General features: G+C 40.6%; 1 protein-coding gene across 1 annotated transcript in view; it reads right to left on the bottom strand.

The window, feature by feature from the left end:
• Positions 1–224: 224 nt before the first annotated feature.
• The window catches only part of GRIK1 (glutamate ionotropic receptor kainate type subunit 1), a 257589-nt gene continuing 240619 nt past the window's right edge, over positions 225–17194 (bottom strand). The window contains exons 15-17 of the mRNA XM_025201340.1: positions 14021–14271; positions 11993–12157; positions 225–654 (exon numbers count right to left, since the gene is read on the bottom strand). Of these exons, the coding sequence (XP_025057125.1) occupies positions 12008–12157; positions 14021–14271 (401 nt within the window). The 3' untranslated portion in view covers positions 225–654; positions 11993–12007. The remainder of the gene's footprint in view (positions 655–11992; positions 12158–14020; positions 14272–17194) is intronic.

Below are 17194 nucleotides of genomic sequence, written 5' to 3'. Positions count from 1 at the left end.
GATTTTTGAGCTAATCTCATGATTTTTTTTAAGGCCTGACTTATGACTTGTAGTTGGCAATACCACAGTGTATGTTAAAAAGCAAGGGAAGTAATACTACCATATAATTAAGACAAAATACCAATAAGAAAAAACATATAGTACCCATGGATTATGGAAAAAAGGACTCTGTATCCTTTTAAAAAAATTTATTTAGAAATCACATACATTAATGTATAGGGAAGGAGAAAGAGATGCAAAATAGGTGAGCATACAAATTCATTTCAAAAGAAATGGTGAGATATTTTCCAGATAATTATTAGTACATCAGTCTATGTGAGCATTTAACTGCTGTACCTTTTCTAGATTAAAAAAAACAAACAATTTCTGAAGCACACAATAAATGTCTATTTTCAGAAATCCCACCATAATCGACTTGTAGGCAGATTTTTTTTTGCCTTGTTTTGTTTTATTCCTGATAGTTCACTGGGGGGGGGAGGGGGCGGGAAGGGGTCTTTTTCATGCCATAGTTTCTTTCCTCAGTGTCCGCCTCTGATGACAAGTGAGGATACTTGTGAACGATGATTTCCCCTTAGTTCGTGACCTTTTCTTTAACTTCTTCTGATTCTTGAGTGAAATTCCAAGCTCCTCCATTATAGCATTGAAAGAAAGACACTGGTGGAACATGGAAAAGGTTTTTAATAATAATTATTAAAAATAAACATCAAGCCTGTATTCTGTACAATTTGAGGTTTAGATTTCTATAAATCAGGCTGTAGGTCCTGATCTCATCTTCCACTGCGTTTCAGAAGTCTGGACATATGGCAAATTTATACCTGTGTAATTTACATTGGTTTTGGAGACTGATGTAAAGTGTATCATGATTTGGAGCAGACAAACCAGCAGCTTGTCCCAGGGTCTGTAAGATGCTATTTCCGCAGCTCACCACTAGGTGGAAGAAAGGCAGTAATAATGTAATTGTTGTTTTGAGGAAACAGCTACCTTTGAGGAAGTTACACCAGTGTGGTTGTAATAATAGTGTTTTGTATTGACAGTGTAGTTTTACCTCTGATGCTTTCATTGGATTAACGTTTCTCTGGCATGGGGTTCTATATCATTTATCTACTCATTTACACAGGTGTAAAAGTCAGTTACACAGCAGTGACTGTGCCATGGTGAAGGCCCACTGAATTCAGCCAGAGTTGAGTCTAATGCATAACAGACGGGATTTTTAGAAGCTGCACTTTTTAGTCTATCTCTGTTACCACTCAAGTCAATTTAATTTCAGTTTCTGTAGGAATAGAGTTAAGCCAATCCTTGACATTTTTGAAAATCCTACCCAAACACATTTGTGGTTTCTATCGTGGCTTCAATTTATGAGACTCACCTTTTTTTGGATACTAAATTTCCTTGGGAATATCAAACACAATTTTTCATTTTAAAACTATGCTCACTTACGTCTTAAGACATGAATGCTAAAGTACAGAAATATAACCTTGAGTGGGAATTGTTCTGTTTTAATTATTTTTCCCTTAGGAAAATAATATAAATCCCTAAAGCAGTATACGTTGCTCAATGTTCTTTCTACAAAGAAATGGAGAAAATGCTTTAAAAATATTGTCTAAGAAAGGAAATAATAAGAGTGGAAGGGTTGGAGAACTGCAAGGTACATGGTTTAGAAAATGTAGCTCCATTTGACCATCAAAGGAGTGAAGATCTTTGGGAGAAACAGAACAATTCATTAAAACCTATTCCTTGAATAACCCCATGTTTCTAGTGGAAAGAACTATAATGTACAGCTATATATCTCATCCATTATATATCTATAGACATATAACTACAGTTTATAGTTTTTATATATAGTTCTAGTTATATAAATATAGCATTGATATATTAAATCAAATAATGATAGCAGTGTGACAAAATGCAGTTTGACCACCTCACTTGCCACCTAACTCATCTGCAATAGGATTTTGTCTGACATTCCGAAAATCAGTAGTTACAAAACAGCCGCTTTAAAAAAAAAACAAACAAACCCCCCACCAAAACAACCAACCACACACATTTTTTCTCTATCCCAAGTATGGATTTTCTCTAAAGTGTACATTGGTTCAAAGTTGACAGTAGTCAGTCCTTGACCACTAATGAGTCAGTGGTGGTATCTCATAGCTATGTTAAAAATGAAATGAGTATGTGGTTGAAAAAGAAGACAAGGTTTACCCACTTGCTCTAGTTCCTGAGAAATACTTGGCATGTTAAATAGACACCATAATACCACCTTGGGTAGAAAAGAAAGGCACTTCTTTCCTTGCAAAGGGCATCCCTTTCAGCATAATAGGAACGCAGGATTTCCTGACTTTCGGTGCCATTTTTGGTTAACTTTAAGTGTAGCACCTTTTTCCTTCTCTAAAGGATATTGGTCTGATCCTACAGACTGATCTACCTAGACTCTAGCTGGTATTCATGTTTCTTTAATGTATGTATATTTGGAAGAATATAAATGTATCTCACACCAACTTTTCATATGTAAAATTGTTGTATAGCCTTCTGCATACCTAGTAAAATCTTGTTTGCATACAATGTTGCACATAGACCTAGACTACGTTATGTCCATATTTTAATATCCATAAAGAGTCTTGAGAGTCTTCATTTTCAGAATCTGTAAAAACTAAATTAATTTATGGTAGACCTAAAATGTAACAGACATGGGCAAGAACAGGATGCTGGCTTGTTCAAATTTGCCTAGCAGATCAGCCCTTGGTAATAAAATAGGACTTTTCTGGTGGTATTATCATTTAAAAAGAGCCGTTGATTATGAATTTTTAGAATTTCAAGCATTTAACTTGCAAGTTGAACCTGTGATATCTATGCCCTATGGCAACAGTAAGTGAAGAAGGTGTCTCCCTAATGTGAAGGTTATTTTTAAATTATGGGAGTAGTCATCTTTTCAGGGAATATCACCACTGATTTCCTCAGGTGATTAAAAAAATGTACTAACCCAGTGACTCCAGGTAGCTACTTCTTCTCTGTTGTTTTAATTTTAATTGTAGATTTTAAAATTCTAGAATTTAGAATAAGCAAAGAATCCTATGGAATAAGCATGGGATGGATCAAGTGGAAGATCATGGTTTTTGTTTTTATTTTATATTATTTAACAGTTGTTACCAATTTATATTTACTGCATGTGTTTATTATGTGTGGGTTTATACAGACTATAGCTTGAAAAGTATTTTTTGCTGGCACAGTAATAACATACTAGTTGTCCAAACTGATTCAGATTATCCCCATTTCACTGTACTCATTGCATTATCTATAATTTCGTATCACTAAATATACGACACTATATACTAGGTGTCATAAAGAACACCTAGTATTTGCACATAAATATTTCAGGGACATATTTAATAGGTCAATACTTGAAGTCTTAAACATCTAGCTACCTATTTAGTGAACTTTGTGGACTTGTCCTAGCTCCTAAAAAATCTAAAATGGCCAATTGGTCTGTTCTATTCATAAGCTGGTCTTTTTTCTTCTTCTTAATAACAACCCACGTTATATTAGGAATGGTTTGGATGTCCAGATTGTGTCACAGAAATACGTTTCAGCTTACTTGTTCATCCAAGCCAGTAACTCCTGACAACGGTTCTAAACTTTATGTTTTGTTGCCAGTCTTGATTGTAAATTGTTTTACCTGTAGGTTGTTTACATATTTTTTCAACTACAAAAAGGAAATAGTATGGCCCTGGCTTAATCTCAAAGTTCTCTGCTTGATAGAATTATACACTTCTCCATTTGGTTACAGAAAGCCCATGATCCAGAAGAGGAGAGCAAAACAGTGCACACACTGGCTAAGTACAGACATTCAAAAAGCCTGAGCCAGAATTGATCCAATCTACGTGGGTTTCTCTATGCTCTGTAGACTGTATCGGGAGCAAACAGAACATATGTTAGCCCTTCGGTGTGGGATGGTAGGACAGATGCCTGCACTGGCTGAGGCCAGAAAGCTGGGGTGTCTGCATGCCTCTCAGCATGCTGAACATTGCCAAGGGCAGCCAAGCCTAGCCAAGTGGGGGCCATCCCTGATTGGCCGCTGGGCATATGCCCCCAACTCTCTGCTGTCAGCTGGATGGAGGGGAGGATCCAGCACAGAATCTCTCCTGCAGCTTTCCCCCCCAGTTGTGCAGACACCAGCTTGGGTGGGGGGGCAGGGAGCAGGATGGGGGCTTTCTGTCACTAATAGGCTGCAACTCCTGGGGGTGGGGGGCTGTGGAGCTAGCCTGGCTGCCCAGCCCAGGTAGGTAGGCACAGCTGGGGGGACAGCCTCTGCTGTACAGGACTGTCCAGCTGTGCAGACCCCAGCTGGGGGGGGCAAGTCAGGGGGTCCCTCCCCTCACCTCCACCCCACTACCCCACCCAGCTGACAGGCACGGGCAGGATGCAGGGCTGGGGACCAGAGGCCTTACTGCCTCAGCTATGTGGCAGCCTGGGGGCAGGGCCAGTCCAGCTCAGCCAGAGCAGACGAGATTGGGCCATGGCTAGCCCAACTGCCCTGAGAGGGGGGGTTAGCAGGGTCTGTAATGGTGCCTGGGATGCTGAGGGATTGTGACCTAACTTGAATCAGGAGGGATCTGGAACAGAAGTTCAATCAACCGTTCTAATCTAAACTGATCAAATCTGATACTACATCCATCCAAGTCTATCTTAAACCGGGTTCTGCCATAAACCAGTCTATGTGCACTGAACTTCTGTTCTGTTACAGGCTTAGACTAGTTTCCAATCACTTACACCGGTTTATGTGTAATATCTATGCCTAGCCATTATGAACCTGCTGTTACACAGAAGGTAAAAACTTTGAGAGTGGAAACTGTAGAATTCACATAACATCCAAAGTTCTGTCCAACTCCTGCTTCCAGTGTTATACCTACTGGAAGCATGTTAGTTGTTACAGTTTCAATATTGGAGTGACTTAATGTCCTGGAAGAAATCACCTGCCATGGGCACTGTTTTTGTTTTAAAATGTCCTAAAATAATGAAGTAAGTATAGTAGTAATACTAGGAACCTGGACAGACCCTTTTAAATGAGTCCAAATGGGATATCAACAAGGTCACAAGTTTGCTCTGTCTACAAAGTCCTATCACCTCTTGGACAATAGGTGGGAGGAGATGGTGGGCTCTACTAGTAATTTGAAAAGGCCAGAATATTTGGGGCTCGGTCATGCCTCTCTTATCTTCCCTCCCCTTTCTTAGACATTCTGAAGTGCGCTCTGAAAAGACAACCTGGGCTTGCAATGATGCTTCTGTTTAAATAGAGCCTGTAATAGCCCCTGACTCTGTCATACCAAATATTTATTTTCTTTCAAATACATAATAATAAAGACAAGATCATGAGGATACAGAAACTGAGCCTCTTGATTTAATGTGTCTCAAATTATTTTTTGAAGTAAGTCTGCCTGTGGTGACAAAACTTTTTACTGCCTTTTTATTAAAGCTGAGCAGAAAGCTCAGTCTACAGTTGCTTTGTCATACCTGAGAATTAGGAAAATCATTCGATAACAAGAAGAATTTATCCTGGGAGGATATCTGCCCAATATGCAGCTAATAATAATGCAGCACTGAGAAAGAAAGGCAGAAATGTGGCAACCACCTAGGTAACCATGTTTTTTTAAATACTGCACATAAATGGAACAATGAGACATGCTAAATAGTGGGGAAAAAAGCTTTTTGTTTGTGCCAAGGACATTGGAGAAAAATGTTTAAACATATTTTTTTCCTGGTAAAAATAAAACTGCTGTAGTACATCAGAAGTCTACTTGAGTAGTCTACCATTAAGAACTAATTATACAGATTAGTATGTGAGCTACTACAAACAATATCAGAATTTGTAAAGCATGCTTCTTCATTAAAAATTTACAATAGAGGTGTTTATCCTGGACACCTCACATCATTTGTTACTCAATGGGTGCATCTACACGTGCATTTAAGCACGACTACATTTAATGCACATTAAGTGATTTTTGGCAGGTGTCTAAGCATGCAGGGACTTGCCACTAAAGTTAGTGCACTTGGCCCTGAAGCCCTGCCATGTGCCCCTAGTGGCTGGGCAGACCCAGCACTCAAGTTAGTGCCAGGTTGCATCTGCATGCTCTTAATGAGCTTTAACTAATTGCACTTAAATTTGATGCTTGCATTTTCAGGTATCAAATTTAGGGGCAATTAGCCTAACTTCACCATTTTCAATGCGCACTAAGAGCGAGCACATGTAGATGTGTACCTGTAATGCACATTAAATTAGGCTAATGTGCATTAACATGTCTCATGTAGACATAGCCAATATTCCCTTTTTAATAAAAAAGTGAATTTATCTGATTACAAGCCATACAAACCAACTATAGACAAATGAGGTTGCACAAGCATTACAAAGTGTAACATCTGAGCTGTGTAATATTTAAACCACTACTGGTGCACAAGAAAGAAGCTCAGGTTAATTCCCAGGGCAGACAGTGAGTTTCCAGATCTGATAGCTTGTGGAAAAATCCTTCTTGGAGATTTGCTATGGGTATAACTGAGAGAGAATAAATATGGGTTGCCTTGCTGTCTCATTTTCATGTGGTCACTTGCTGGAATAGAATCAGACTTCAAAGATGTGGAGCCTTTTGACTAATCACTTTTGTACTTTGTGCCCATTCAGCACCTTTCTGATTCACACTCCCCTTGCTCTGACTGTGCAGACTGGCTTATAACTTATCAAACTCATGAGCAAGTATATACGTGTCAGTATCTGGGCTCCCTGCTGCCAGGACAGGGGGACATAGTCCCTGCCTGGGTTCCAGTGGCAGAGCCTGCCCCAACAGCAGGCAGCTCCCAGGGACAGGGAGCAATTTCCTGTCCCCTGCTGCCCAGCTGATCGGGAGCACATTTGCTTCTGGTCAGCTGTCTACATATGCATTACTGTGCAGTAAGTAATCAGGAGTAAATTTGCTACTTGTGTTTACAGGTAGCAAATTTATTCATGATTAGAGCAAATTACTGCGCAGTAAGTGTCTGCACATGTAGACAATAATGTTTACTGTGTAGTAATTTGCTCTAATCTTGAGTAAAGTGCCTTGTGTAGATGTGCCCACTGATTGCATTAGTAATGATAATACACAAGCCAGAACAGACTTGTCTTGACTGTCAGATCTCAGATGCAGTTTTCAGGGCTTGTAGTTCTGAAAATGCAAACAAAATATTCTGATGAATAAACTGCACATATCTGATATAGCATAGATATGGAAACTCTGTATATAGCTGCATTTTAAACTTAGAGTTCTGCTAAGTGGAGAGTCTTTGAATGCTCCTTGCCTATCTTCATAATATGGGCCAGATTTCTGAGACGTTGAGCATCTCCTGAAACTAACCAAGTGCCTCAACCTCCACTAAGAGGAGTTGCAGGTGCCTTGTTTCTCTCTGGGGTACTCCAGTCCCTTGCAGAATCAGAGTCCAAGTTCACATTGTACTTATACTTGCTATTGAAGATCAATTCATGCTTCTGCTTTTCACATCCTCAGTTGCTAGTATAATTCTTAAGTGGCCCGTGAGCTTTTTTTACCACACCTTCATATCTAGATAGGAAATTCCATTAAGAGCAAGCGAATAAGAGCAAGAGAATTGCTTTATAATGGTTCCCAGAGGCAAGTTGAAATCTACTCTGCCATTTGGCACAGTCAGGTGAGAAGTAAAGACTCCTATTACTAAGAATATAACTCTTTTTTTAAATCCCTGTAGCCTCTCTCTCAGATGTGAAGATGCTTATCTAAAAAATCATCAGGACCATTCAGACTATAAATCTATGCAAACTTGCATGAGGATTTAGGAAACTGAAACCCCAAACAGTTCTTTGGCATAGCAGTGATTTAAATAGTAAGCACAGTAGCCAGTAGGGCTGTGCGAAATTTCTCCTGGTATTTCGTTTTGAAGCCATTTCAATGGGTTTTGAGCTCAAAACAGCGAAATCAAAATGAAACAAAAGCCTTCGAAACAGCTTCAAAGCGAAACAAGGGCACTCAAAACATTTTGAGTTTCGAAGCCATGCTTACTTGGCTTCCACACCAGTCCCAGCCAGCAGCACCAGCCTCCTGTCATCTGGCAGGTAGATCAGGGGCTTGCCCGCACCCCCATGAAGACTGCTGGGTCTGTGCCAGACTGTTCCCGGGGAAGTGGGTCCCCTATCTGCCTCCCGGATCACAGGATGCTGGTGCTGTTGGCTGGGGCCAGCGGCAGCACTGATCTTCCTGGTGCTGGCTGCAGAATAGCCTATGGGCAAAACACTGAAACAGCATCGAAACAGTTTTGATGAAATGAAATGGGACAGTGCTTTTGAAACAAAACATTGTTCCATCAAAACGGAAGTCGAAGTGGAACGGTGCTATTTCACACAGCCCTAGCAGCCAGTGTTACTCTCCTTTGAGACTTTAGAGGACTGGGATTGGGTTTAAAGTTATTTTCCGTCTGAAGTAATGCATATTAAGGATTCTGCTGAAGCGAAGCCAGAGGATGTGTGCAGAGAGACCTACCTTTGTAAGCACTGGGTGTTGATGAGAAGACCCAAATTTGCAGTGTGTTACAAATCAAATTTCTCAGATCTCTCTTCAAGAAATCTGACTATAAGAGTTGTTTACTAGGAATAATTTAATCATGACCAAGATAATTTCTTCTAAGGTGTTAAGTGGGGTATGAACACACACAAATTTTAAGACTGCTTCTTTGTCATAAAAAGCCTGTCAGGGTTTTTAAGAACTGATAGAGAAATAGGAGTAAACCACTGAGATGATTGGAAGTACATCTAATCGCAAATAAAGCTGACCAATTGATAATGCAAAATAGAAACAGACAATGATATATTCTTGTCTTAGTTTTAAAGACAAAAAAAAAATCAAGAGAACAAGGCTGAGTTGGAATGTGTTTAGGGTGCTTAGAGCATCTTCTGGAGTACTTCTATTTAGCTTGAAGTCAATCAGTAAGAAGTGTGTAATTGCAATAAAGCTCAAACATGGTCCCTCAGTAAAAAAGTTCATTAACTTGGGTCACAAGTGTAAACTGCAGTGTACAAAGGAACCATGCCAGCAGATTAAAAAATAAATGCAGATACCCTAGCACACACCAAGGATCAATATAAGTACCCAACAAATGGATGCAAACTGGCATGTACAGCACTGAGAGTTAGGATCAAGTTGGGAAATGAAATAGTGAAAATGCTGGGATATAATGAGATCTAGCTAAAAAGCTGTTTTGAGCAGTTCTTTACAGTTCACCACATTTTTCTAACTTTAAGTTTATATAGATAATATATATGGTCACAAATGTTTTCAGCATTGCTATTTAAAACAAATTCTTAGACAACTTCCTAATAACTTGTATTTTTATTATGTAAAAAACTGAAAAAGCTTTATAAATCAGTATTATTTGATATCCTGATTTTTAAAGGCAGCTACACCATGAAGGAAACCTGTCTTAGAAATACAGTGGGTACAAATCTCTTTTCCTTTATACAGGTGTGAATCAAAAGTAATTCCCTTGAAGTCTGTTACATCAAAAAAGTACGCATACAATAGTAAAAAGGTGCCCTTCCTGATGCTTTTGTTGAGTACTGGCTTTACATGTAACTAATAAATATGATTTGGTGGTATAGTGCAAGTTACTTGGATGCTTTGTCTAATGAATTTTAAATGGAGGAATTAAAATTCATTAAATATTGACACTGGGAATAAGATGTCAGCTAAAATTCACTGGCTTGATGCAGCGGGGCTTCAGAAAGTTAATAGAGCCCTGCAAGTGTTTGCTTTCCAACGTTGCTAGAGAACCACCTGGACTTTGCTGTTCAGTCTCTGCAAAAGCATTCAGTAAAGTCCTATAAATCAGAGTTTCAGCTAATGATACTGCAAAGGGTTTCATCAGTTTTAGCTGAAGAAGGAATAAAGGTAAATATTTTTTTCTTACCTGAAAATGTTGGTCTACCCAAGGAATGACAAGAAGATTACTGTGTGTATATCAAGTGGTATTTAAAAATCAAATACAGTATGTTCCATTTGTTTTTCAAGATGGGTGTATCTTATTATTCCCTGATGTGCTTCTAAATCAGGGGTGGGCAAAATACAGCCTGCAGGCCAGATCTGGCTTGCCAAGGGATTTTATCTGTCTCACAGCAGGTCCCTCAGCCATGCCCAGTGGGCAGCCTTGGCGGTAACACATGCAACCAGTCCCACTTCAGCCTTGTGCACAGTGAGGCTGGGATGGCATGGTGGCTGGACTCTGCTTCCAGGCAGCCCCAGTGATGGCAGCGCCTTCTGGCTATTGCTGCCACTGTCACCACCACTGCCAGACCTAGCCCTGCTGCCCAGGCATCCCAGCCCATCTAGCACTGTCAGGGATGCTGGATGGAGCAGGTGGGCAGGGTTTCCATGGAGACTGACCCAGGATCCCATAGGCAGGGTGCGCTCAGCCAGGGGATGGGATGGGACTGTGGGCAGGTGGAAAGCAGCTTCTGGGAGCGAGATGGGCAGGTAGGGCTGGGTCCAAGATCATGGACTGGTTGCCAGGGCCTAGGCAGAGCTGCAATTTGCTCCTCCCGTGATGGATCGTGACCGAATTAGACCAGCCTATGCTGCTGGGGTGGGGGCACTGGGGGCTGGTTTGTGGGTGCATGCTCTGCTCCACTACTGGGTTGGGCCAGTCATGATCCATCATGCAGAGAGCAGATTGCAGCTGTGCCCCAGCCTGGCCCTGCACTGTCAGTGGCGCACAATCCTGGCCCCAGCCTCAGCTCTGCCTGCCTGTCCCACTCCAGGACTCTGCTCCCTGCTCATCGGTGGCCCCATACCATCCCCCATCTGAGTGTGGGGGTTCCAGACTACTCTAGTAATCTACCATTTAGGGAGTTTTGGTAACCTGTTGTGGGCTGGGATCGAGGGGGTGGGGGGTGGAGTAGTACAGTCAGGCCCTGAGTTACGCTGGGGATACATTCCTGAAAATACCGTGTAACTTGAAACCGTGTAACTCGAGGCATTAAGTCAATGGAAAACAGGGGGATAAGGACTTGGGACCAATATTTGATAACATTGTCTTATAATAAAAGGATATTTTAAACACAAAATAATAGAATTAATAGCCTTATTAAACCTTTACTCCCAGCTACATGCTCATACAGAGCCAAAGCTTTAGCCCTAATTGCCGCATCGTCGACAACTGCTCCTTTTGTACTGGTCATTTCTTTGATCCAAAGATTAAGGAGTTTCTCAACCTAATCTAAATGAGGAATTCTAGTCACCAACGACACTCTCGAACTCACAGGGGTTGTCGTTTTCACACCGTCTCTAATTTTTTGCTCACTTTTTTTAATGGTACGCACAGTTGATTCACTTAAACTGTATTGGTGTGCAATCGACACAGCACTATTGCCTTCTCTTAATTTATCAAGGATTTCTATTTTCTGGGCCAGGGTACTAGACTTACATGCTCTTTTGGGCACAACATCAAAGGTTTTCTTTGCCATTTTCACAAATATTCAGGGGTTAATGTAACCAAAAATGATGGACAATTTTGGAGGAGACAACAAGTGATGCTAACGCTATGTAAGCAGACTCCAAACTAACAACCGCTCTACCACAAACAGTGTAAACGTGAAGCAGGGTATTGCGTAAATTGAAAGCTGGTCACATTGTATAAAGCATGTATACGTGAATCAGTGTAACTCGAAACTGTGTAACTGGGGGTCCGACTATACTGACTTGGTGCGGCAGGGGGGGAGGGCTGACCTGGCCTGCAACAGCTCACCAAAACTCCCCAAGTGGCCCTCCAGCCCAAATAATTGCCCACCCCTGTTGTAAATGCTCAAATTCTTAGGTCCCTGGAGACGCATACCAGGATCTTAGCTCATACTATAGTAGATGGGCTTCAAAACCATTTATAATCTATGTAAGGTCAAAAGCTTGCCTATCACATGTGCTGTTTTGAGATGAATGCTTTCTCTAGGACACACCTGTTTCTGTCCTGACTATACAGTGTGAATGGAGGGCTGTGTTCGAATGCCTCGCTCCTCTCGGATTAATTTCCCACAGTCTAACTCCGTAGATAAGGTGGTTCCAGAAGTGGAGTTGGATGGATGGGTTTGCTTACATTGTAGTCCATAAAAGAAACAAAAGGCCTTGCATGCAAGAAAAATGGAGACAAAATAAAGGAGAAAATAAATAAGTGAAATAAAAGAACATGGAGATGAAACACAAACTATATTGAAATAAAAAAGATTATCTTATGGAAACAGAAAAGTCACCAATCGTATACAATGCACGCTTTAGATTAGCTGTATGATAATAAACTTTGCACATTATACAGTATCTTCTGTCTAAGCTTCTTGGAGCCCTATGAGAAGAAAAAACCTTGTAGAAAATAGGAAGTTATAATGAAACTGTCTGTATTCTTTTTACAAAATCACTTCCTACAGTGATATTGCCACTTTACTGTAATGCAGTTGAAGATTTTCATTATGATGAGACTGTCTGTAGGCAATTACATGTTGCTGTGATACAGTGGTAGGATTTCCACATCAGCTGAACTTTTATCACATCAGATTTCTGTCAGTGATGCACTCATTCACCCAAACTATAACCAAGTAAATTAACAGTCACCTGGTGATGCTAAAGTTTTTGTCTATTTTAATTATGAGGTCAGAAATATATTGTCCTGCACATTTCCCTTTAGTGATTTTTCTACAAATACCACACTGTGTCATCTCATTAGCAATTGCACTAAGCACTTTTTATTAAAAAAAAAAATATAGGTAATACAGTTAATTAAAGACTAGCAAGAGAATTGTGAATAAAACCCAGTTAAGATCTTACCAATATGTATTGTCTTAGATTCTCTTTGGTCTTTGCTTCTCAAGGATGTCTTGCTTACCAAGACCCTGTCCTGTGGCTTGCTTTACATATATAACATCCTGGGTCTCTGTGGTGTCATTTACATTGAGTGGGTGTTTGCTCAGACATGGAAGTCTGCTGACATGAAGTTTACAAGATCCAGGCCTAAGCTACTGCAGAGTGAGATTGGGCCTGTATCATGAAAGACAGACTGATGCAGCAACACTGACTTTATTATTAGCTATTGATCTGCTTTCCAAGGTAGAGGCAAAGAACTGGTGTCCCTCTCAGTGGTCCCAGTCTCGCAGTCTGGTGCTGTGTGAGGTGCCACTGAAGGAAACGGGGGTCTGAGCTGGCCCAGAACTCTGCCTACACAGATCAGGACTTCAGCACATGAACCAGGGATGATTATCAGAGGGACAAAGCAGAGGTAGCTGAAGAGGAGTTCACGAATACACTTACTAGTACTTTTGCTGTCTTATGTTGGTCTCAAATATATTGATGTGGTATTAATCTGATATCAATACTCAATTTTAATTGCACAATTTATTTCCCCAATGGCCACAATACCCACAAATTGTATTTCTTTCCCTTTTTGTCTTTCTAACACTTCAGCAGTGTTACACCAGGAATCACTTTGGCCTTAAATCCTGTTCTGTGACTCCTATCACTCTTTAGTTTTGCTCCACACTTTAAAATTTGCACTTCAGTCTGGGACATACAGATACCTGGCTCTGAAGGAATGCTTCACGCTGCAAGAGAGAATTACATTTGTGGAGTTAGAACAAGTAAATTGCTGCCGTTATTCAAAGTGATGATGCTAAGGCCACAGAGAGAACTCTGGTTTTATGTTTTGCTCCCTTCCAAGTCAATTTATGTTTGAAGTCTTAAGATCAAACAACAACTGTTCAAGGAATTAACTGCACTTGAAGGTTCTGCACAGTCATACTAAACAGCACTAATTGGATTGAGAATGAGGTACTTCTCTCTTCTCATTAATAAATTATATGTCTTTGGTGCCAGGAAAACATGGCAAGGGTTCAACAACACAGGAGCAGCAATCCAACACAAAGACTCTTAACAATACAGCCTCCTATATACTTGAATACTTCGGCCCTAAAACAAATACAAGCTAGAAACAGATGACTCACCTGTTCAATATCGCTGTTTTTCCTTGATTTATATATAAATTCTCCAATGGCTACAAACACTGAAAGAACAAGCCCTGCAGCAAGCACTATAAAGATGCCCCCAATATTCTCAACCCCGAGAGCACTGGCCTCTTTGCTGTCCTCCTCAGGGCAGCCATTGCCCCGCCACCACTTTTCCTTCATCATGTGCAGTTTCCCCTCCTCCTGTAGCTGGAGAATGGCAATGGTAATTTTGTCTCTATAAGGAGACCCTGTGGAGCAAGAGCAAGAACAAGACCTTTTAGTGTTTGCTGCAGGAGAGTGCAGGGAGGGAATCTACTGCTGACATTTGAGAGCCAAGTGAGTTTTAATAACGATGTGGGTGATTCCCAGCTAGATCATAACCTGAGCAAAACTGGTGTTTTAAGTTGGAACAAGGGGATGGCATTAGTTTGTGAAATTTGCACTGGTCGCTGAAAAAGAAATGGCTCCTCTCCACTCTAGTTATTCATTTTGGGAATCCACAAGGATTTTTGTAATTGCCAATGGTAGATTCTGCCTAACAGACATTGTATTTGTCCTGAGAGAAACAATGTTATTCTGGGATAAAGTGCAATCATTCAGATGTCCATGTCTGTTGTCCCAGAAGAAACTCTAAAGAAGGTTCATGGATAAAAAGTGCTAAGAGTTAGTCCCAAGACATTATAAAGAGTGTCTGAATGGTTGTCCCAGGATTGCATCAATGATTCAATGGTAGAAAAGCGGCAGTGTATTCAGCCACTAAACCCTGACTGAAAGGTGATATATGTACATGCCAATCCTGGGACATTTCTATTCTGGGACAAACACAGGCACAACTTTCCTCAACTTAATGCAATTTCTGTTCCTAGCTAGCTATCTTTTCCTCCCAATGTAATTTCTTAGTTTCTCTGTTTGACATTAGATATGGTCCTAGACCCCTCACTTTAAATCCATTTGATTTGTCACAGTATCTGCTTGCTTTTTCCATCGTACCAAAGCCACAGTGAGTCGAATAAATTTTGTCCTCAGTTTACCTGTGCATACTTTATTGACTTCACTCCATCTGCGTTGTTATGAGAGCAGCAACTAGTTTCATATTTAATTTGCATCCTGTAAAATGTGGCCAAACTGTGGCTTTAAAAAACAAATTAATTCAAGCTTTTCTTTGGGTTTGCTTACTACATCACTGATACTCTGGTGGTAGTGCATAACCAAGTACATTCTAATTTGACTGGGTGGACAATCCAGCACAATGCCTACCAAACAGTCAAACAAAGGGTTACCCGCCCCCCTCCGAGATATGGCTAGCAACCCTGCAATTAGTCTTAATAGATCAGCAGGAGTAACTTCTGGTAACCATGGACAAGGCTAATTGGCAGCAAACAAATATCCTCAGAGGGCAGGGATTATAAAATACCAGCAGGGAGACAGTTGGAAGAAAGGGCTTGAAAAGTTAGAGGCTATGTGCCCTAACTTCCTACCACGTTTGGACTTTCAGCATTATATTTAGAGGTTGGAAGAACTCTACTTTTGTCCAGTCTTTCTGGATGCAGCCAGCTAAGTGGTTCTCAACCTCGCCTTGAAAAACACCACTTCTTCACTTGGACTCATTTTTGACTATGGAAAGAACTCAGACTATAACAGGTCAAAATGTTTTTGATGCTGTGGATTCCTATTTGAAATGCCTAGATTTATCTTGTGACTCGTGTATGCAATTGCATATCTAACAGTGCTAATACTAATATTCAGCACCCTCAAAAGAATCTTGCAGAACCCCTGGGCACTGGGCACCCTGGTTGGGTAGCTAGCTACTGAGCTAGCTATCGACTACTGTACCTACTGGCTTTATCACAGAAGGCATCTTCTCTAAGTAATGGTTCCACAAATGTGTCTTGAATTTACAATTTAAAACAGACTACCTTTTTTTTTTTAAGCAGAGATTATGGAAGAGAATTTCAAAGTTATTTAGATGCCTTAAAGAGCTAGGTACTTTTGAAAATCTCACTAGGTGCTTCTTGGTACATTAGGCCCCTGGCTGACATTCAGTTAAAGATTCAGTGGGATTTGATCTACAGTCCCAACAATTGTACCTCCTGCTATGCTACACGTGCATGGCAGGAGGCATGACTGTGGGATTGCAGATCAAATCCCAATCAAGCCATATTGCTGGTGCAGGGGATTATGATTCCAGGCTCCTCCTGGATTGGTAAATAGCAAGCTAGTCAGTTGGTCTGGGCTCCCAGCTTTGAAAGTTCATTGGAGTCAAGGGCTCCAATGCACCCATGAGACTGAGAGCCTTAGTCAGCTGATCAACCTGGCCACACATTCAGTTTAAGGTATGATGGGAAAGTAGCCATAAAATTATTATGCATATTTTGTATAATAACATCGTGGTTTATTCCTTGTTTTATCACCCCATTAATTGCATAAACGTGTGGCTGGGTTACTACTTAAGCTGCGATTAACTGGTTAATCATGTCATAAGTATAACATCTGCCAGGGACCTTAGAATCTAACTGCTCCTGAAAGTTTGCCCCTGTGTCTCCATTTTCTCTGTACCATCAGCTTCACGTTATTATACAGAAAAGTATAAAAAATAACAGTAACATAAATACAAATTTCCTTCTTTGCTTTCCTTTGCCTTTTAACCTGCAGATTGTCTAGGGAGAAACAACACAAGAAATGTTCCAATTGCTCATTTGCAGTGCCAAAATCCAGCTATTTTTCAGAGCTCGTTTTGCTGCCATCAGGCAGACATGCTGTGACCACAGATGCCAAGAGACATGTGTCAGATTACACAAAGTCCATCTGGGTAACCAGCAGTCAGCCATTACTTTGGATAGTCTGCACTGAAAGAAACAAAACTATGCCTTCTGTAGGAATAGCTTGTTTATATGTATTGAATTAGAAAAGAGAAAATTAGCAATGAGAAACACAAGCAAACAAAAAGAGTATTCTCTTCTTCCAGGTAATGTTATCAGTGCAAGTTTGGCTTTTGGGGAAACATTGGAATTTCCTGATCTTTAGGAGGCATTCCAGTCCCTATAATAGTCAAAGTTATTACGTCTTCTTGTTTGCTAAGAGGTAGGTGCTGGGCGAGGCTGGCCTGGACAGTGGAGTGAGCACATTAATTCTTTTAATCTAGCTAATATCCTGTATCTCACAGATTGGGAA

This window comes from Alligator sinensis, unplaced genomic scaffold (genome assembly GCF_000455745.1).
Source record: "Alligator sinensis unplaced genomic scaffold, ASM45574v1 scaffold373_1, whole genome shotgun sequence".
NCBI lineage: Eukaryota > Metazoa > Chordata > Crocodylia > Alligatoridae > Alligator > Alligator sinensis.
The sequence above is the reverse complement of the archived record's forward strand: the minus strand, read 5'-3'. Positions and strand labels throughout refer to the sequence as shown.